General features: G+C 44.8%; 1 protein-coding gene across 11 annotated transcripts in view; it reads left to right on the top strand.

The window, feature by feature from the left end:
- The window catches only part of TCF7L2 (transcription factor 7 like 2), a 181,693-nt gene that overhangs the window by 57,985 nt on the left and 102,915 nt on the right, over nucleotides 1-20,793 (top strand). For 10 of the 11 annotated variants that reach the window (XM_086616712.1, XM_086616714.1, XM_086616715.1 and 7 more), the window contains one exon: nucleotides 6,851-6,952. The exons of the other annotated variant lie outside the window; for it this stretch is intronic. In XM_086616712.1, coding sequence (XP_086472838.1) covers nucleotides 6,851-6,952 — 102 coding nt within the window. The remainder of the gene's footprint in view (nucleotides 1-6,850; nucleotides 6,953-20,793) is intronic. 11 annotated transcript variants of the gene reach the window in all.

The following is a 20,793-nucleotide window of genomic DNA, read 5'->3' as shown; positions in this document are numbered from 1 at the left end:
CAAGAGGGAACTGTTGTCGTTGAGGTGTCCGTGGGGCTCAAACTGTTTCTTTGTGCCTTGTTCCACCCCAAAACGGGTATCCTCTTTGCTCGTTGCTTTAAATTGCTCTGTGGCTTCAGTCAGGTGCTTCCAGCTTGCAGGATTTCTGCGTTCAGGTATCCGTCCTTTGGGGTGATCTTGGACCGTTTAATCGCTAACACATTCCTCTAAGGTTCAGGCTGGGGAGGACTCTGCCTTCTCCTTTTTTATGCCGTAGGAACACTTCAGCAATGTGACAAAGGCACAGGCAAGATATTAAAATGGGCAACTCAAGGTCTCCGTTTCAGGGACTTCTTGTGTATTACTAGAAGAGAAGGAGACAAGGTCACTTGAGTTCTCAATAACGGGGAAATTCAAGGCACTAGAAGTGTCTTGTTCAGAAATATATCACAAGATGGTTTGGCTGATACCAGTGCTGGTGAATAAAGGGCATTTTAAATTAAGAGGAGGACTTAATGCCCTGTGTGCATGTGTCTGTGCAGGTACACAACACTTACTAGTTTTTTTTTTTTTTTGTGCCACTTTTTCACAATTTATATATTTTACTAAATCATTTATTTTTGCAGTGTTGCAATGGTTTAAAGGGTGATATGAGTTTAAAAAAAAAGTGGAGATATGTGATAATTACTTCCGTGTTTTACAATTTCATGCTTTCGTTTCTTGAGTGCAGTGAGGAAATCTTTTGTGTGGAAAGGATCGATCTTATTGAAATGGGCCTCGTTGCTCTCGTTTTGAGAGCTCCCCTGTGCCTCGTCGTGGTACATTACATATTCTGTAGAAGGGCTGAACATTGTGGGTGGTGTCTATTACTTCTCATACAAAAAATTCCAGACATTTCAGATCTGCAAGAAATAGGAGGCCCTTTTAAAGTTCCTCCAGCAATCTCCTTCAGTTATTTAAAATAAATCCTTCAGCTTTTACTCTCACACTGCACACCTCTTCAAACAAGGTGATAACTGAAGACCAAAAATAAGAGGTCGAGGTAAATTAAAGGATGGAGTGGAAGCTGAAGGTCTACTTTTTAAATCCTTAGAGGCTTTGCCTTCTGACTTAAGTGGGGACACTACTTTCTTTGTAGGTACCGAGATGAGTATCCTCTTGCAAGTATTTTTCTTGTCCATGGAGAGCAATTACAGTCTCATTAAGCTCCATCTTTGTTCCTATCACCTTCCGCATAAGTCTCAGCCCTCCCCTCAGCATTGTGCTCTCCTGTGTTACTACTACTGGATTATTCTCGTAAAAATTTGTGTAGATGTCCTCTCCCAGAAGAGCTGCTAGCTAAATATCGGAGAAACTCCTGAGCTTCAAATTTGGCGTCCAGGTGCATACTTCCATGTGATTCTGCAGTGCTGGCCACGGGAAAGACTAACAGCAAAACTAGGATTGGGAATATTTCCATTTGCATGGCGTGTTGAGATCCAGGGAGAAAGTGGAGATTCGGAAGGTGGAAGTGTAGTCCCATGGTTAGGAGAGGTGTTGGAGGCCCATGGCATCAGGCTGACTCCAGGAGCCCTGCTCCTGCTTGTTTCAGTTCCTGGGAGCTAATAAGCACCAGCTGCAGGAAACCTGAGCTGGAAAGTGTTGTGCAGCTTTCCCTCCGTTTAAAAATAGTGTGGTGTTTTGTTTGTGTTTTTTTTTTTTTAATTGCATTTATGTATTTATATGCTGTGGGACATCACTCGTAGGGCATTCCAGCAGTGAAAACAATAGCATGACAAGGGAGCAGCTCCAGGTTGGACACCGGTGCAGGAAACACCTGCGAACTCTGTGCCATCCCTTCCATCAGGGCTACACTGCTGCGAGCCTGGCCCCAGCCCCGGCACGGGGGGTGGCTGCTGGCCGTGAGTAAGAGTTTCCACCAAACTCCTCTAGTCTCGGGTGTGAATTTTAGCTGCTTTTGACCAACTCTGCTGAAAAATCTTAGGAAAGATGTTTGTGTGCCCTGCCAGTGCCCAGGAAGGCAGCTGCTTTGGGTGATGTTCAGAGGGGTGGGTCCACGCTTTGCAGGACCTTCTGGTTGCAGAAGATGGGAGGTGAGGACATGCTGCTCATAGGAGTGGAGGGTAAGGGTGGTGTGTGTGTTGTGTGTTGCTTTTTTTTTTCTTTTTTTGCTCTCCTTCTACAAAAAAAAATCTGGGCTGTTCAAATCATTTGCCTTTTCCCTTGTGCTGACAATTTAACAGCCTTTATAAAAGCTTTGGTTTCTCTCAAGTACGCTCGCCCCATACGTGTTTTAATTTTTGTGCGGAGGCCTGGAGCTTAACAATTATTTTGCTTAAGCTCTCTGAGACTTGCCATAAAAGATTTTTTTTTTTAAAAACACACACATGTTAATGATCCCCATCAGATCATATTGTTAAACAGGGAATAAAATACTTACGCCTAGATGACATTATTTAAAAAAATGTTAAAAGCAGGCCAGCAGAGCTCATTTCAACAGTTTTGCTCCGAAATAATTTGCGCAGATTTGTTAGAGTTAATTTGTTGAAAAGTTCAGTGTTTGTACAGGCAAGTCCTAATTTCCACACTGAGACACAGAAGTAGGAGAGGAGCGAGCGTGTGTCCAGCATTTGCCGGAGCAGGATGGTGGGAACTTCCCTCCCTCCCCCGGTGCAGGAATGTAAAAGCAGTGTCAGAAGGCTGGGAAAGTCGGCTTCGGATTTTTGTGGACTCCTTGCAAATCAGAGGAACCGTCTGGCTCAAATCTGCGTTTAGGGCCAAGAGAAGAGGATTTCCTGCTATTTAGTTGCTCGAGGAAGGAAAGGATTTACCTCTCCGCTGTAACAGGACTTAATTTTTCTCCCCTTTAATAAGAATATCGCAGCGTAGGGCAGCAGTAGTAAACCTGCGAAAGCAATCACGCCTCTCCCCCCTCTTCCCTCACCCTCCCCACGCTGGGACGCAACTCCCCCTCCCCTGCCCAAGCATCCTCCCCGTCTGTCCCAGCCCCGGCAATGGCTTGGCGTCTCCCTCCATCCCGAGAGTTGCGGAGGGGGCGGCTGCTGCGACGTCGCTCCCTGGGCCGGCTGCCTCGCCGGGCCCGCCATCTGGATCCAGTTAGCTCTCTCGGCAGTAGGGCTGAGTCTCATTTCCTCCAACCAGTAATGTTATATAGGCAGTGATCCTGTTCTGCCCTAACATAATTGAAAATTATGTGTATTGTAGACTCGCAGCGCTGAAATGTAGACTCGTAAAAATCTGTGGCTCAGGTAGCCTGTGGAGATTGAATTTGGCACACAATGAAGCTTTTATGTAAAGTAAGAATTATAAGCCACCGCATCAATATTGTGTTACAGGCATGACAATTCTTGGATGAGGAGGCCTTGAGTCAGGCTCGTCACCTTAAACAATGCTAATATTTCATACTTTATCTACAGGGCTGGCGTTTTGAAGCCAGCGAGTTGGACTTCTTTTCTTCTGCAGAGGTCCCGCCGCTGAAGCTGCGGGTTCGTTAGCTTGACGTAGGCGCTGGCGGCGGGCTCTGGCCCGCTCTGTTTATCTGGCGGACAGAACATCTCGCCCTTGGCGGGGCCGGGATGCTGCTCTGGAGCTTGGCCACTTGGTAGAGCTCGTGGAAGTTGTTTTATTGACTCTTGCGTGTTACTGCTTTCTGTGGGGGGCTGTTTGTTTTATTTTTTTTTTCCCCACTGGTGTATTGCCCACTGGTGGAAATGGGAGCTGTGTGCTTGTGTGCAAAACAATTCCCTCTGGATCTGGACCATTCCTGCTGGGCTCCATGTGCGTGTCCAAGAGGAGAAGCAGCTTTGGCTGCATTTTAGCCTTTGCACTGTAAGACTTCTTGGATCTTCTTTGGCAGGGGTGGGTAAGAGAAGGACTTTACTAGAGTCCAAACTAAGGATTTAAAAAGCAGAAAAGCAAAGTAGCAGCAAGATGTTCTGAAACGTTTGTCTTGCATTTAGACTGGTCAGCCTGGTGTGGGAGCACCCGCGCCGAAAGTATGGGCTCTTTTAAGACCCAGGTGGAGCAGGAACGACTATACCTTCTTGCTCTGTTTCTTCTAAGGGAATTTATTGCTAGTAAAACCAGCAGAACTGACAGCTCTGGAGGCTTCGTAATCTCTGCCATACTTGCTGACTGGAAGGGGTCTGATGTGAGCTTGCTCATGCTGCCGTGTCCGGACCTCTCAGTCTGCTCTTGGGTCAGTCTCAGAGAAGCCCACGCGTTTCTTGGCCTGTCTTTTAGGACAGCTGCTGACCTGAGCTCCTTCATGAGTTGTCGTGGTTGTAGGAATATTCCAGGGTTGCTTGTGACCATGGAGTGGTCATGGAAAAATGAGGGTGGTTGGTTTATTTTGCTGGGTAACAGCTTAGTGGCCGTTTCCTGAAACACCACCAGTTGAGCTGGCAGGTTCTTCTAAGTGCTTTAGCTGTGGTAGCTGTGACTTCTCACTCTCTGAAATGGTTGTGGAGTTTGAAACAGATCCGTGTACCATGAGGCACACATCCTGTGAGAGCGTTTTCCTTAGAAGAAGGGAAAAATACTTCATTAGCTGGCTGAAAAACCTGGGGAAGCTGATAGTAGCTGTGACCCATCAGGAACCTTTCTGTAAATTCATATGCTCCCTTATGTGGCGGTGTTACGAATGCTGTCTAACAACCGATGGACTTCTAAAAGTGTAGCAGTTGACTTGTTTAATAGTGCCATCTGCAAATCTGAAATGTATCCGATTTCTCCTCAAGTTAAGAAGCTCTCAGTTGACTTAGGTTTTGGGTTCATTTTCTGCGCACTTGGATTGCATTTTTAAGCACTTTTCTGAAACCACAAAGGGTTAGAAAGTTACTTTAACATCATCTCAACTTTAAAATTTATGTTGTGGTCACCTATATTGAAGAGCAGGGATTTGATACAAGCGATCAAATATCTGGAGGCTTACAATTGAGTCGTAAGAGTTAGAAATGTCGCTTACGGTAGACTAGTTCTGCTTTGTTTGGGTTTTATTTCTTGTTTTTAAGAAGTGCTGAAACATTCTGGTCCACATTGCATAAATCCCAAATGTGAAGATGAATAAAAACAAGACTTCTTGGAACTTGAGGAACTCGTATGGGGCACAAATCCAGAGTATGGGTTTGTTTATTTGCATTCCAGTAGCTCAGAAATCTCAGGCCCTCCAAGCGATGGGAATTGGTAATGCATCCTCCTTCTGGCTCCTCGTTTTGGTCACCTTGGCGCCCAGGGTATTGCAGCAAACAGGCCTTGCATGCTAGCAAATGTTTTGCATACGTGAGCAAATGTGATAGTGATGTGCTGAAAGCATGGAAGCAGATCTCCTTCCTTCCTTCATGGAGATTTAGATACGGCTTCCATTGTTCGCCTGGGGTAGTGGGGGTCGTTTGTGTGCGGTTCTCTTTCAAGATGACTCTTTCAAAAAAAAAAAAAAAAAGGAATGGGTAAACATAACTATTTCTCTAGATATTTTCTAGGAATAGATCTGGTAGGTCAACCAGAGTCTAGTGCTAAATAGTATCTTCTGCAGTGGCCTGATCTCTGTGTACAGCTGCTTTTCTTAGTTCTGGGAGGGGGCTGAAGGTATGTGGCAGTACACATTTCTTCCAGCATGATACAGGGCTTTGAGAGATCACGTATTAATCAGTATGCCTAATTGGCACAGTGCAGCACCACGCAGAGAGAAAAGCTTGGGCTGAAATTATATTTAGATGTACTGTGCAGAGGAGTATTTGGGCTAACTAATTTCTCTGCAGGACTGCTTTTGGTCAGAATCGAGCACTTCTGATGCAGCAGTCTGGGTACCAGCTCAAGACTTCACCTATTTGGTGGAAGCCTTGAGCTCTGCTGTGCGATGCAGCTGGGTGCATGGCTCCTGCAGTAAGCTTAGTGAGAGGACACACATGCCTGAGAGCAGAAGTTTTAGTCGATATTTGATGCTAGTTAAATCTGTAGGAACATTCTGCTTCTTCTTGAAATGTAGTTGAGCTTTTTTTGCTTTCGAATCAACACTCTCTTACACTGCAGACTTGCTGCCTGTGTGTATTGAGCCTATCTGCTGATGACAGTGATATACAGAAGTTGTGGCTACCCCCAAGTGCCTGGCCAGCACTGCTGAGCCTGAGTGCACCAGGCTGTATTCTGTCTTGGACATCATCAACAGGAGAGCTTATTAAGTTTGGCCTTGTAATTGAATAAGTTACACTGTGCATGTCCCTTAAGAGTTGTCCGACAGAAGGTTTCCTCCTGGTGATAATGAGCAAGAAGAAAATAATCCATGGTGACTTCCATAAATAGTGAAAAGTAGGGAAAACAGATGCTAAGACCCAGCAGTACTGGGTCTTTTTGGGGTAGACCTCTGCCTTTAGGGCTCGTACAACGCTAGGAAGCCAGAGGAGTTAACATGGTGCATTTGTTGAAAGAAGACTGACAGATGACCCATTAAATAATGAGATCATATTCTTAACCCAAGATACGTGTTTTTGCTCTCCTGAGACTGATAATCCAGCTTCCCCTCCCTTGTCCCATATTCTCCATGGTTTTGGTATTTTGTTTCTGTGTGGCTTTTATTCTTCTAGATTTGGTACAATTAATAAAATCAATGTAATACTGTCTTTGCAATCTATTTTATTTTCTTATTCCTGAACTGTAATGTGGTATGAAATTGTTAGTGTTCTGCACAGATTTTGTTTCCACAAACATGTGAAGTCGTCTTAGTTTTTGTTTCAGTTCCTTGCATAAGTTTTAATTTATATCGTTTTACTCATGTTACCTAAGATTTGTTATTTTTTTTGCCTTTCTTTTCTGAACTCATTTTTCTTTCCTCATTTTTGTTTCCTCCATCCAGTATCTGCAGATGAAATGGCCACTGCTTGATGTTCAGGCAGGGAGCCTTCAGAGTAGACAAGCCCTCAAGGATGCTAGGTCTCCATCTCCAGCACACATTGTTGTAAGTAAATGCAGAAAGATGTTCTTCCTTTGTTTTTTGTTGGTGTTTTTTTGTTTGTTTGATTGGGTTTTTTTAAAAAAGGCATTTGAAATTAATAGCATTGGTTGTCATCAGTTTTTACACAAACCGAAAAAGAAATACATCAAAAAACCCCACAAACCCTAACGAGCCCATGGTAAAAGGAGGGAATACATTTGCTATTGCTGGGCTGTTTATGATATTATCATTTATGTACCTCGTAGGAGAGCAGAGAGTTGAAAGTGCTCTGAATTTACACACTGCAGAATTACTCAATGGCAGTGAAGTCCAATCAGGCTGGTTTACACATCTGACAATGTTGAATGGAAGGGAATGAATAGACGCTTTTGGAAAGCGTTGAAAAAAATAAAACCCAAGCCTGTTCTACGGCCTTCACTAAAAAAAAATATATTCTTATTGCAAAATCTTGAATGAAAGTTTGTGAGAGTTGGTCAGTGTTTTACCTGGGTGAAGGCTCAACAGAGCATGTGTCCCTTTGTGTTGTGATGACTTCTCATTTAGTATAAAAAGTGTTACCAAATGCTTGCTACCTACCTGCAAAATATAAAGCTCCCTTTATATTAAGTAGCAATGCTAAAAATAACTTTTTTTTTTATTAACTTCTCAGTTAAATTTTCTTGCTTCTACTGTAAAAACAGTGTTGAGTTCGAAACGTTCCATACAAATTTGCGTGAGAGGGATTTGGGGTTTTCTTTTGCTTTCTAAAATAGCATCCGTAGAGGCCTAAGAGGAAACTGTTTGTTTATATGGTGTTATGCAAGAGGGATGTTATGCCTTGGCCCATCCTCACCCATAGCTGGTGTAATTGCCATCTGATCTTAAGGAGCATCTTAGCTCTGAGCATTTGTCTGGGAAATTTACCTCTGGAGATGTCACGTAGTGCCTTAGAATATTTCTTCTGAAATACTTTATCATCAAGTTTTAAGTGATTCACCCCCCCCTCCCCCCCCCCCCCCCAAACTTTTTAATAACCAATGGATAACAAGGTGAATCCCAGGAAAAGAAACATTGTTTGTTCTTTATCTTCTGTTATACAGGCTAAAGCTGATATAGCTGGTATATCATCCAAGGCATGCACTTGTTTTGTTAGAAATCTGGAATTGTACTAAACGTTTTTGAGGAGCTTCTGATTCAGTTGTTGTCTCTTTAACTTGAAAAGTTTCAGCCCTTTGCTATGTCTTAGGTTTTTATTTAAAAAGAAAAGAGGTTTCATATCTTTTAGAGTCTGTAGCTTGTTAAGCAGCCCTCAGTGTGGCAGTGAGTGATGGGCACAGGACTGATCATTTGCTTAGTTGATATCTAGCACTGGTTGCTTCACTTTTTCAGAATGACTTTGCTTTTCCTTCCTGTCCACTTGGGCCATCACTGGAGGAAGAGGCCAGAGAAAACATATTTGGCTGGTTATTTAGAAATCTACAGCCATCAAAACCTGCCATCATCTTATTCCTAATAAGAAATGAACCAAAGTAACTTCCTTATTTTAATTCCTTTTTTACTACTGTTGCCAGAGGACTGGCATGGGAGACGGGACTGTTCCCGGGGCTCTGGGGCTGGTGTGGCAGAGCAGTGTCAGGCTTGCAGGAGATGATGGTGAGAGAGCAGGAGGTTTCTCCTGGCTGGTTGTAGCCTGGGAGAGCAGGCTGAGGTTGGTGGGTAGCTTTGCTGGACATCATCTATGCTTCCCAGTGCTCAGCATCCACTGTCCTGAAAGCCTCCCACCGTGCAGGAGAGCAGGTGCTTTAAAAGTCAAAGCAGCTGTTGTGCTGGGGTGCTGGTTGGGGTCCTGGGTCCCCCAGCCCTCTCCAGCCCCCCTCCACTTGGGTGTGGGTGAGGTGGGGGCAAGTGAACAACACAAATACACACATACACAAAAAAAGGATCAAAAATCCTGATCATTTTGGAAAATAGAGAAACCTGTTTCCAGGGAGGCTGAGGTTGATCTGCCTTGTATTTTGACCATTTATGGGTTTCTTATGGGTCTGTTTAAAACTGTTTCACTCTGCTATTCAATAAAAAGCATATTTACCATAGCAACCACTTAGGCTGTGAGGAACCTATACTACCTCTGAGATGGAGGCCACCTTCCAAAAGAGCCACAGCTGGCATTTGTAATGTGATCTTTTGTGCTACTTACAATGTTGGAGGGAGAGGAGGAGGCGGCAGCGAGGGGGGGAGCAGTGGGGTTTTTGGGAGAGGGGGTGGTTCTGCAAGGTTTAATGTTTCTAGCAGCAAACTGCTTTGCCTTGTTCTGTTAAAATAAATAAATAAGGGGCAGCTTTTTCCACCCTTTTTCCTGGCATCCGCCCCAGGCCACATTCATTCTGTGTGGAGTAAAAATGGTCTGATTTTTAATAAATAAAGTTAGAGCAGGTAACGGCGTTCAGGGGAGATGAAGTGGCTGCGGATGTCAGTTGGCCTGGGATGTGTCAAGTTGCGCTGGTGTCCCCGTTCATGGATGCTGTGCCTGCCCACAGCACCTGGGACCTGGCTGCTCTGCACGAGGCTCTACAACCGATTCTGCTTACGCGAAAACGCGATTAATCTTTTTATGGAACAACGAGGGGTGTTTCATGGACATGCTGATGTCTTTGTGCGAGCGTAATGTGTAATGTGGAGGGATAGAAACTGGTCGTCCACCCACGTTGTTGTGTCTTGTCTACCCGCCAAGTGCACCCATGCCAGCTCTTCACCTTGAAATTAGTTGTGCTGCCCTGAAGATCTACAGGAAAATGCTAACGCTGCAAATAATTTATTGTCTTTCCTCTATCTCTGAAATCAGGATTTGAGGCTAATCTTTGTAGCTGGATTACAAAGAACGGAAAGGAGAGTGTGTGGGTTTTCTTTCTCTCCACCTCCCCGTTTTTTTTTTTTCTTCTTTTTTTCCTTTCTTTTTTTATGTTCTTGCTTCTCAGTACTTGGCTCTAATTACCATGAACTCCGTGTCAGGGCTGCAGCCTTTATGCCCAGCTCCGATGAAACTCCCCTTGGCTTCAGCGTGGGTTTTTAGCTTAACGACTCAGGGCTGCAGAACATGGCTGTCTGTAATGTCTTAAGTAAAGTCTGTACTATTTGTCTGCCGTCCTGCTTTCAGATTTATTCAAGAACATTAAGTTAAGACTAGGAAAATCGAAGCAAAAGACCAGCGTGAATAATTTGGCTGGATTGCCCCCAGTGCTGAGGGCTGGGTTAATACTGCTTTTCGTGGTGCTCAGGAGAGTCTCCAAGGCCCATAATGAGAAACAGAATATTAAACTGAAATTATGTTCACCATGTCTTGAGGAGGTTACAGCATGAGGCTCCATTTAAGACCAATACATTTATTTGCATTTAGGTGTTTTACTCGTCTTGTAAGACTCTTGCATCTTGCCCTGGCACAGTCATTCTGCTTATCTGTGTCCAAAGGTGAAAGAAAACTGGGGGGAAAAATTGTTTTAATAGTACCTTATTAAGCTTGCTAGGTCAAAATTTTGAATTCAGCTCGTGGATAGTACTATTATGAGGCTGGGATTTTTAAAGGGTTTTAATGGTTATTTCTCCCCTTTTTTCTAAGTTTTGATTTCACTGAAGGTATTAAGACTTTGTAAAACAGTTTTAGCAGGAAGTTTTTGGGTGTAAAGCAGACCCCAGCTGGGTGCCTTGCATCTTCCTCTAAGTGGTAGTGTGCTAGTTGTCCTGAAATCCCATGTTCAACATGCACCTGATGTGCTGAGATCTGAGTGCCCTAAGAGTGGGATTCTCACATGAAAATTGTCTGGTGTTGTGTGGACAGGCGAGTGAAAATGAGCATGGTATGTCTGCACAAGGATCTCCAAATTCTGCGCACTACAGAAAGCAAGCTCCTTTAAAACTGTTTTTATCTATGCATGCATTCCTGCAACCTTAAGGAGAAAAACAGTGCTGTTCTTCACTGTTCTCTGCAAAGTAAATATTCTGATTCAACCATACTCTCTTTTGGGCAGGATTATGGGTGAAAGACCGGTCCCAGGTTCCTGCCTCCTGCTGTCTCAGCTGTAGAGAGGCTTGCTTTTAGCTTCTTTTGTACCAGGCGAAAACACTCTGAACTCAAAATGGTGGTGGTTTGGTACAGTATATTTCTTACAAAACAGTTAAAGGTTTAAAAAATTCCTGCATTTTCTTCTGCAGGGAGGCCTTTTGAAGTAAATGTAAATGTTACCTTGAGGGAGGACTTCTAGTACTATTTGGCCTGGGTTTTCTAATATGTAATGAACACAGCCATAAAGTAGACTGAATCCCCAAGAACAAAGAATCACTGTGCAGTAGTGTATCTAATTTATTTCCACTTTTGTTTTTTGCTTAAGGAGGTAAAAATGTGTTTTCAAAACATATGACAAGCAAAACTGAAGGCAAAACTATCTGAAACGTGGTTTCAGACAAACTTTCTCTTCTCAGCCTCTTTGACGTGCGTGGGCAGCGAGTGTCTGAGACCACTGGGCAGTTTGGGGCGATCACGAGTTGTTTCCCAGATTGGTTAGAGTTCAAGCTGCGCAGTCTGCCCTGCCTGGTCCCTGATTTCTTTCAGTCTCATGTGGTTTACACTTATGCACTTGGAAAGAAAAGACAAATGACTACAAGTAGTCATGAGGTTTGACTTAGATTTAAAAATTTACCTATAGTGTCCCTTCAAACAGGCCAGAAGTGGGGTTCATCCAGCCGTATACGCAGTCCTGTATGTTTTAGGCCATCTGGAACATCTTGCAACTTCCACTAGCAGTGTCCCAAGAGGGCTTTTAAAGCTCTTGCTTTGTTTGTGGTAGTTTGTTGTGGAGAGGCTGTTCTTCCTCTGCAGTAACTTCTTGAGATGTTCTTGGATTTCAGGCTGTGTGTGCCCATCATGGGAGACCTTCTTCCCTGGAGATCTGCAGGGCATTCCTGAGTATGCAGACTGTGTTGAGAGTTTCAGGAACATGGCAGGGTTGTGAGGGAAAGGAGTTGGGCATCGTTCATGTCAGTGCCTGGAATTGCAAGGGGCACGTGCGTGGGTTGTGTGTCTGAGCTGTACTGGTACCCTAGCAGTCCCTGGTGGCAGGTTGATTGTGCCTTGGTGCATGGACCGAACACACAGATCCTCAAGACTCACGCTGCATAAATATCTGTGCAGCCTTAACTGGAAAGAAAGCTCCTTTAGTGACTCTCTCCTCTTTAAATACTCTATACTTTATTTGGCTAATTGCTCTGGCAGCTGCAAAGTAAACAAAATGTTTCATTATTACATGCCCAAAAGTGTGCAAACATCTTGTCCTGAATTTTCAGAGCTGCATGGAATTAAGCCACAGAACAAATTAAACTTGCTGAGAATTTTGTGGCTAAATCTTTCACCACTAATTCCTTTTGATTTTTCGTTGGGAAGAGTTGTGTTTAAAAAAATCTGTGTCTAAACCTGAATGTTTAGGGCTAAGTATAGAATTCACCTACCAGCAGCCCAATAAAATTATTTTGGATGGATTCCTATAAAACACACGTATTATATTCAGTACCCACTAAATATGGATGGGAAACTTAGTGCTTGGTTTGTGTAGAGCACAGAATAATCGTGGACTCCTAAAAAGTAATTCACTTGGTAATCTGATATGTTCACAAAATAGTTCGGACTTTGGGGACTGCTTCATGCCCTCGTGTTTCCTCTGTGGCACAATGTCTGTCCTCTACAGACCTTGTCGTAGCCTATCCTAGAATAATGCCTTGTTCAGGCACTGGAGGTAACCCCTCTGCTTCGACGTTGAGACTGGGGAAATGTGTGGGCTTGTACCTCTTGGTGTGAAGTGAGAAGGAATTTAATGCTCTGAAAACATCAGACAGCAGTAAAGCTCCTTCAGAAGACACCTTGGGGCTGGATTGGCAGCTGGGATGAATTGTCACGCTTGGTTGTAGTCAGGAGATCTGCGAGTAGCTCCAAGAACTCTGAAGTATGTGGATGTTGGGATATTTCAACTGTGAATAAATGCTGTAAAATGTATAGTACTGCCAACCTCAATTGTTCTAGGATCATGAGTCAGGCCTCAAAAGATCATGAGGATTGGTGGGAGGTTTTTTTTGGTGGTGTTTTTGTTTGTTTTCTGTTTCTTAAATAATACATTTTGTATTCTCTTTGTCTGTTCTCTGGTTCCTGAGCCTGCAGGGTATACTCCGCTCGTTCTCAAACTTTTCTCTACAGCAGTTCAGGAGCTTGCTGTGTGCAAGCGGAGGCTGAAGTTCTTCCCTAAACACTTGACTTCAAGGCTACCATGCTTTAAGAAAAATAGCAAGTATTGCTAGACTGGCTATAAAATTGTAGGAGTTGGCAACCCTAAGCGTTGCTCCAGGAGAAGGCAGCTCAGATGGGGTGTTAGAATATGCTTGGTGTGATCTATGAAGTTTCTTGTGAATTACCTGGCTAGACTTTGGGAGAACCTGGTTCTTGGTGCTTGTGAGGGCTCTGGTTCATGGGGGCCAGGCTTCTCTGACATTACTGGACATAGCTCAGCAGGTCCTCCTGAAGCAGCAGGTTTACAGACCAGGATATTGCAGTGAACCAGCATCAGTTTTGATGTCCTGGGGAGGCTGTGCTACAGCTCCTGCTCAAAAGCTTGAGCCATGAGATCTGGCATTTTGGTGTGTTGTGGCACACCAAAATGTGTTTGGTATATCTCTCTCTGACATATGTGAGCATTGAAACACTTTGGGTGAGGGGGAAGCAAGATGAAAGCTTGCTCATCACAGATCTTTAAGACAAGACTCTCCTGCCTTCAGTGTGATTGGAAGTGCATCTACTGCAGGCTTCCCTCTTGTATCTTTTCTTTATAAAATACCCACTGTGCCCCAACTGTGATGCAAATACGAGTCCCTGAATTCTGGCCCTTTCTGATTAGCTAGTTTGGGGTACAGTAAGACTGCAGAGAGCAACATTTCAAGGTAGAAACCTATGCTAGGAAGATGGTTCAGGAGAGTATTTTAGCACAGAAGAGCCTAAGCTATGTTTTGGATTCATTCCCATGACAGTTTTTATGCTGGAGCATGCATGTTAAATTAACTTCGAGGGACTTGCATGGGCCTAAAATTAAACATCGGCGAGCCATCAGCTCTCCCGCAGAAGAGCAGTTGTGCCGAGAGGAATGGCGAGAGTGCAGACAGTCCGTCCCCGAAGCCCAGGGCTGCAGCAGCAGCCGTGCGCGGCGGCTCGGCCTTGGCAGCGGGCGAAGAGCTGCGGCAGTGCCGGGTGATGCTGGAGAGCCAGATGGGTGAGCCTGTCAGATCAAAGATGATGTGTACCGAGGGTGGCAGACTTGGCAGGGCTGCTCACCGCAGGTCCTTCTCCCCGCGCGCCCTGTCTGCAGCTGAAGTTCGTGGCTGGATTCAATCTGGAGCTTAGAGAAGTAGGTATTGAATAATGCAGCCTGGTTTGGAGCCAGAGCTCGTGCCGACTGGAGCAGGAGCAGCCATCATGTGCAGAGCAGAAGATTTAACGGGTATGATACGGCCATAGCATTGTTTTTGCCCAAATATCTAGAACTGCAGTCTTCCCTTTCCGGTATGACTTTGGGCTTGTTGACGCAGGGTGAAAAAGCCCAAATATGCAGTGGAAGTAGCTGTCTCGGAATAACTATTCCTCATTATCTCTCCGTGCGGCCACTCGTACGCAGCAGTAAGAGGTCCTTTGTGCGGTTTAGCTTAATCCACTTTGGAAACGGATTAAGCTAAATCTCACAAAGAAACTCTTAATGCTGAATAACAGTGTCCACACAGAGAGATAATTCGAAATAGTTGTTCTGCATTTTTCAATTCACACTCGAGCCCTTGCACAAAAACTTCCCCATGCAGATGATGCCACTTGAATAGGAACCTCCTATTTTCTGTCTAAACATGGTCTGTGTACTGTGTCCAGGTGCTGTAGTAAAGAAAACAGGGCGTACTTATCATTGAAAAGCAAGGAAGGAAGCTGGCATTGCTGGGCTCAGGACCATTTGTTTGCCAAGTTGCTCAAGCCCAGGATTATTGCTCTTCTCACCAGTTCATGCAGTCTGGGATTATATTATTCATGGGATACTTGACTTTCTGGACTGTACACGTCTGTACTCTCTTCTACAGAAGAAACTGGAGCTGTAAGCCACTGCATAAAGAGAAGGAAGAATACTTTTTCCTCTGTCCTCTGCAGACCTATTTGGCAAGGGGCAGACCCATTTTGGAAAGCCTTTGGGGAGTTAGAGATGTTGCAGATAACAAGGAGTGATGTCTTCGTGAAATAACCTCCCTCCCCTAATCTCTCCCCGAGCAATGTTCTGTGCCTAATTTCACAAAATAAAGCTAGAAATTTTTATCAAACAGCCTTTGCTTTTGAATCCGTTGCGGGCTGGTAGCAGGGGTCTGGTTCCAGGGGACCTTGCCTTCAAGCTTTTCTTGTGTCTGAAAGATACCAGTGAGCGAAGTCATTTAGTGCTTTCCCAAGATGGGGAAGTGTTGCTCACTCCTCTATTTAGCTAGTGCAGCCAAAAAGATATTAAGTAACTTTCCCAAGTTGATTTTGAGAAACTGATGATTTACACATCTGCATTTTAGAGGCATGCAAAAAAAACCTGCAACCCCACAGGAAAATGAAAAAAAAAACACAAAACCTGAAGTAGTTTTTGAATTTTAAACCTAGAATCTTAACATATATCAAAACCCCAAATCCTGAGACATGTCAGGCCCTAGAGGAAAGTTACTTTTGGTGCTATTTAGGTGCTACCAGGACCCTGCGTATCCATGAGTGCTCATGTCAGATGTACCTGACATCTCATCTCTTGGAATTAGTAAGTTTGGGAGAGCTGAACCAGTCCTTCTACCCCAGCAAGTGGTAGCTCTGCAGCCAGGCTCGCCTGTGTAGGAATGATAGAGGGAGAGGTGGTAGGGGGTCCTGGGCATGCATGGTTTGAACCTGTACGTGTGTGTTTACAAGAGGAAGGATGCTTTCTGAGTAGCCTTCCTGACAGAATTAAATAGTAACCAAATCTTTAGGTTTGGGGCTTTTTGTTTGTTTGTTTGTTTTTAATTTGTTTGTTTGGATTTTTTGTGGGGTTTTTTTTGTTTGTTTGTTTGTTTTGTTTGTGTGTGGTGGTTTGTTTTTGGTTTTTTTTTTTTCTGCAACCCTACCCCTCTACCACCTTCTTGGTGTACGTTAAGGACCTGATGGTGTCCCTGGGCCTTGCAGTGCTAGGCTGCAGAAAGAGGTGGGTCTGTGCTAGTTTCCTAGGAGAGGTGAGCGGTTCTCTTAACATGCATTTTTCCTGTTGGCAGGACTCAAAGACTTCTCAACTACTATTACTGTGGAAACTAGCTTCCCCTTCCTTTTTGCTTATTAGGCCTTGATTCAAGAAATCATTAAACGTGAGCTGATGTCCATCTGTGTTCGGGACAACCCTTAAGTGTGTGCTCAAAGTATTGTCTTGCATAGTGATGCGTTTCTGAGTTGGGGCACCGGAAATGCGCATTTATATGAACTAAAGCCCCTTCCTGAGAGATGGTCGTGGCTTCTGCCTGTCCACCAGCTAGCAAGTACTGAAAAAGGAAAGGGAGAGAGAAAAGGAATAGAGCGTCCCAAGCTCTTCTCCCCTGCAGCTTGTCCTTGTGCTGATATATTTCTTCCCAGGGCTAAGGTTGGATGAGGAGGAGACACTCTGAAGGAGAGTTTTGGTCTCTTGTTGTTCATCTGCCAACTGGGAAATGCACAAAATCTCCATGGTCTCCTCCCCTGGCTGGAGGGACAGTGTCTGGGAGAGGAAAGACAAAACAAAAAAATTTTGCCGTGTTGTATGTCTGCAGAGCTCTGCAATGTCAGTACTCTGTGTTATGAGGATGTGACTGCCCTGCAATAAGGAAATGGTATTTAATGGAGGAAAGCAAAGTGAAGGGACCTGAAAGCCTCCGGACTTTCTTAGTGTGCATTTATGGCCATGAAGGCTTCTCCTGGCAAAGCAGCTGCTTGGAAGCAGTATCGTTAGAAAACCCCAAAAGGCTGCAGTGCACGGAGTTTTCCCTGGCGGCAGAGCTTCTGTCGCTGCATGTTAGGCATGTCTACATGGTTAATTAATATGAAGCAAGCAAGGGTTTGAATTGCTAAAGCCGTAGCTGCTCCATGTTGACTCCCCATCTTGATGCTTTTCAGGCATGCCAAGCTCTTTGGATGGGAAGTTGTTTACTGGACATGAAGTAACCTGCTCCTCATTAAAGGGCTGTGATGACCAGGGCAGGTTACCTTGGGATAAGCTCTGGTGTGAATCTGAGGCATGCTGGTTGCTCCCGAATTGCTGCCCGAGGGGTAAATGAGAGGTAGCAGATGCCATTTGGACTCAGGTTGAAGTTAGCTTGCGTCTGTGTCCAGAACCAAGTGTGCGTCTGGGCAGTTGCAGAGGTGCTGTAAGACCTCGGTGAAGGTCGCCCTGCAGTAACTTGTTCTGCTCGTTGTGCCAGGAGCACATCCCAGGAGCGTCCATTCGCACCGTAGATGGACTGTTAAGCTCCGTTGCTGTGTAGGCGATCTACGTTGGCCACCTCAGATCGCTGTGCTGAGGAATCTGCGGGATGAGTAAACGGTGAGAAAATGTCAGGGAGCAGCCCCAGCAGTGATGGGAGACGAGAATGGCCAAAGAGCTGGCGCCCTGTTTGCTTTCTGGCTGATTCAGCTGCTTGCCTGGACATTGAGCCGGGCTTGTGGCTCTTGCATTAAAGCATCATCCTGCTCCCATTCACTGGTGGTCGGGGTTGAGTGCTTTAGTCTGGGGTTGGAAAATTAGAGACTCTTCTCTTCCAAAGTGCCATCCAAACCTGGTGGTGTCATCTCCTTGTGGACGCTGTGTTTCACTGCTGTGATTGCACACTGAGCAGGTCGAAATGCTAGACGCAAATTGAAGATGATTTCCTTATCACTTTATCGTTACCTGTGTTTAAGAGGATCTAATAGGCAAGCTACTCTCAGAAAAGCAGGTTGTTGTCCCTGCCCAACTCGGATCCATGGGAGACAAGGCTGTGCAGTGCAAGGTACGGCAGTGGTTCCGTTGCTGGATGCGTGGTGTGACGAGCACCGTATGCTCACACCCTTTTCCCAGAAAGGTAACGTGCTCTGCGTATCAGATCATGGCAAAGCTGGGAGTGACATAAAGCTCCCCTGGCTCCGAGTTCACAGTCCGAACTGGTAGGCTCTCCTGTCTTTGACATGCATATTTAGTGCTGTAGTTGTCTTAGCATATTTTGCTGGAGGGGATTAATGGCAACATAAAATACAGTTGCTCACCTGTCTTTCAGCACAGGTGGGCTTTGCACTTTTTCTCTTGGACATCTGTGAAACATTTAAAAGAGCAACATGGGTTCCTGACATCAAAGAGTTAATAGCAGTGAGTGTGGTACAATAGCTCATTAGGACTTAAATGTGGGCTGCAAACTCAGAAATCTTGATAATTTTGGTCTATAAGGACGCTGAACTTTCAACCCTAGTTCAGCAATAATAAATGCCTGTTAAGTAAGGCTTCCTTTTATGAAGAGAGGGTGGATGGGTGCATTTCAATGGGCTTCAAAAGTCTTGCTACTCGTTCAGCGTCTGCTGGCCGAAGGTATCCAGGCACGGGAGGGCGTTTCAAGATCTGCCCAAAAAGCACTTTGAAGTGTAACTTTTGTGAGCGTCTTAGCTAAACCTGACTGCAGTTGGAAGCAGCACTTTATTTATTTATTTATTTGTGAATCCTTTTCTTAAAAAAAAAAAAAAAAACCCACAAAAATAAACCTGTGAGCAATTAAATGAAAATGCAGTTTTGAAACTCTGACGCAAAGTCAAAGGTGGTGGTGTATCTTTGGCTTTTGCGTGGATGTTTTCATAACCAGATATGTTGGTACAGATTTTTGAAAGCAGGAGAACATGGAGCTGCGCTGTTGGGTGGAGTTGAGGCAGTTGCTTGGGCTGACGGCCCTGCCACCCTGCAGAAGAGGGGCTCGGGTACGTAGCTGTCCTCCTGCCCATGCTGGCTCTGCCCGTAGGAATTGCAGTGAGGAGCTAAAAACTTGTTAATAACTCTTTTACTTACCTATAAAAGGATCCTGCAGGCGTTATGGGGACTGAGATTCGAAACAAATCACAAGTGATTGCAAGTCACAACTTCGTAAGTTACAACCTTCCATGCCTTGAGTTTGCAGGTCCTTGATCCAGGTGGGCTTCTGCTGAGGTCCTACGTGAGGCTGGAAGTAGCGTGCGCGTATGTGCGTGCGTGTGTGTTTTACCTCGCCTCTCGGAGAGCACGAGAGAGACCTCCGTGAAGAGAGTGACAGGGTTTGATATAAACCAGCAGGACTGCATTGCTGCCATTATTCGACAGTAAACCCTTTCACAATGCCATATGCTGTGCATTCCAGCGCAGCGGCGGAGGGTGTGATATAGTTAAAGCACACTCGGCAAACAGGAAACGCTGGTGACCGCTGTGTGTGCTTTTCATGGAGATAAAGTACTGAGAGCATAACGAGAAGGAAAAAAAAAAGTGCTGGGAATAGGGGGGAGAGGACGGCGGGGGTGAAGGAGAGGGATTTATTTTGGGCCTGACGCTCCCGCTCTGGTCATTATGAAAACGCAGGCAGGAAATGCAGCCACGGCCGCGGAGCAGACGAGAAAATGCCACTTTGCTCCAAGATGTTTGTTTTACTCCATTACGTGTGTTTTCTAGTTTGCTGCTGGGTATTGGGAGTGGGTGTGGTGGTGGTTTTTTTTTTTCTCTTTTATTTATTTATTTTCTTTTTGAAGTTCCTGCCACTCTGGCTTAGTATCCCAGCTCCCTTCCCCTCCACCTTATCCCAGTTAATAATCAAAGGCTATTTTAAGGGACTAGGGTACAGTAACACGTATTTCATACTCCAGCAAAATGCAGACGTTGGTATTTAACCTAAGCGGAGTTACTTTCGCGGCAACGGCTCTGCAAAAGGCATCGCAAAGCCTCCTTGGAGTTAGGAAGTCGGTGTTGCAGGGCAGCGAGGAAGGCAGGGGGATGGGACCAACAGGTCCTCCCTCGGATGGGGTGGGCTCTGAATCATAAACACGCCATAGCTTTAATAAAATAAATGAAGTGGAGCCTTTTCAGCCGCGGGCAGACTGTATTGGGGCAAGCCGGGCTTTTTAACGTTGGGAGTGAAAATTGACAGGCTGAGAACTGGGACATAAACAAAAATGTCAGTCCCTGGGAGTCTTGTTCACTGGACAATGTCTCAATTGTTTCCGTGATTTTTCGCAGGCAGCAGGGGATAGTGGGAGATTTAACTCTTTACCGGCCACGCAGGCGCTGGAGGTGCCCACGGAATGAAGAAGTGGCGGAAAAGAGCATTTTTTGTTTGGAAACGATTAAGCATGTCAGTGGGTGATAAGGAAAGGTCACACTGTTCTCCGCATATTTGTCTGCTGTTCAAGTTGGGCTTTACGCTTCTTTAATTTTGTTTAGGTTTTGCTGCTTTCCTGGAAAACTGTTGGTGTGGGGTTTTTTTTCCTTCCCGTTTTTTTTTGATTTATTTTCTCTTTATCAGAAAAAATGAGATTATGGGGCAGACTGGTAGATATTTAAGAAGTGGGGAAAGTGAGGGGGTTACATTTTAATTTTTATTGGTATTTCTTCATTAAATGGCTGACAGGCAACCTTGGGTATTTTAAGGTTGCCTGAATTATTTGAAACAGGCTGAAACGTGAGATAGGGAATGCCCTTTATTTTCTTAACCGCTTTACAATTTTGCTGAAGTCTGAAAATAAAAGACTTTCTTCAAAGAAGGCAGAGGAGAGACAAGGAGCTTACTTGTCTCATCATACTTTT

The sequence above is a fragment of the Tauraco erythrolophus genome, chromosome 9 (assembly GCF_009769465.1).
Source record: "Tauraco erythrolophus isolate bTauEry1 chromosome 9, bTauEry1.pri, whole genome shotgun sequence".
NCBI classification, from domain to species: domain Eukaryota; kingdom Metazoa; phylum Chordata; class Aves; order Musophagiformes; family Musophagidae; genus Tauraco; species Tauraco erythrolophus.
This window is presented reverse-complemented; position numbering and strand designations above follow the sequence as displayed.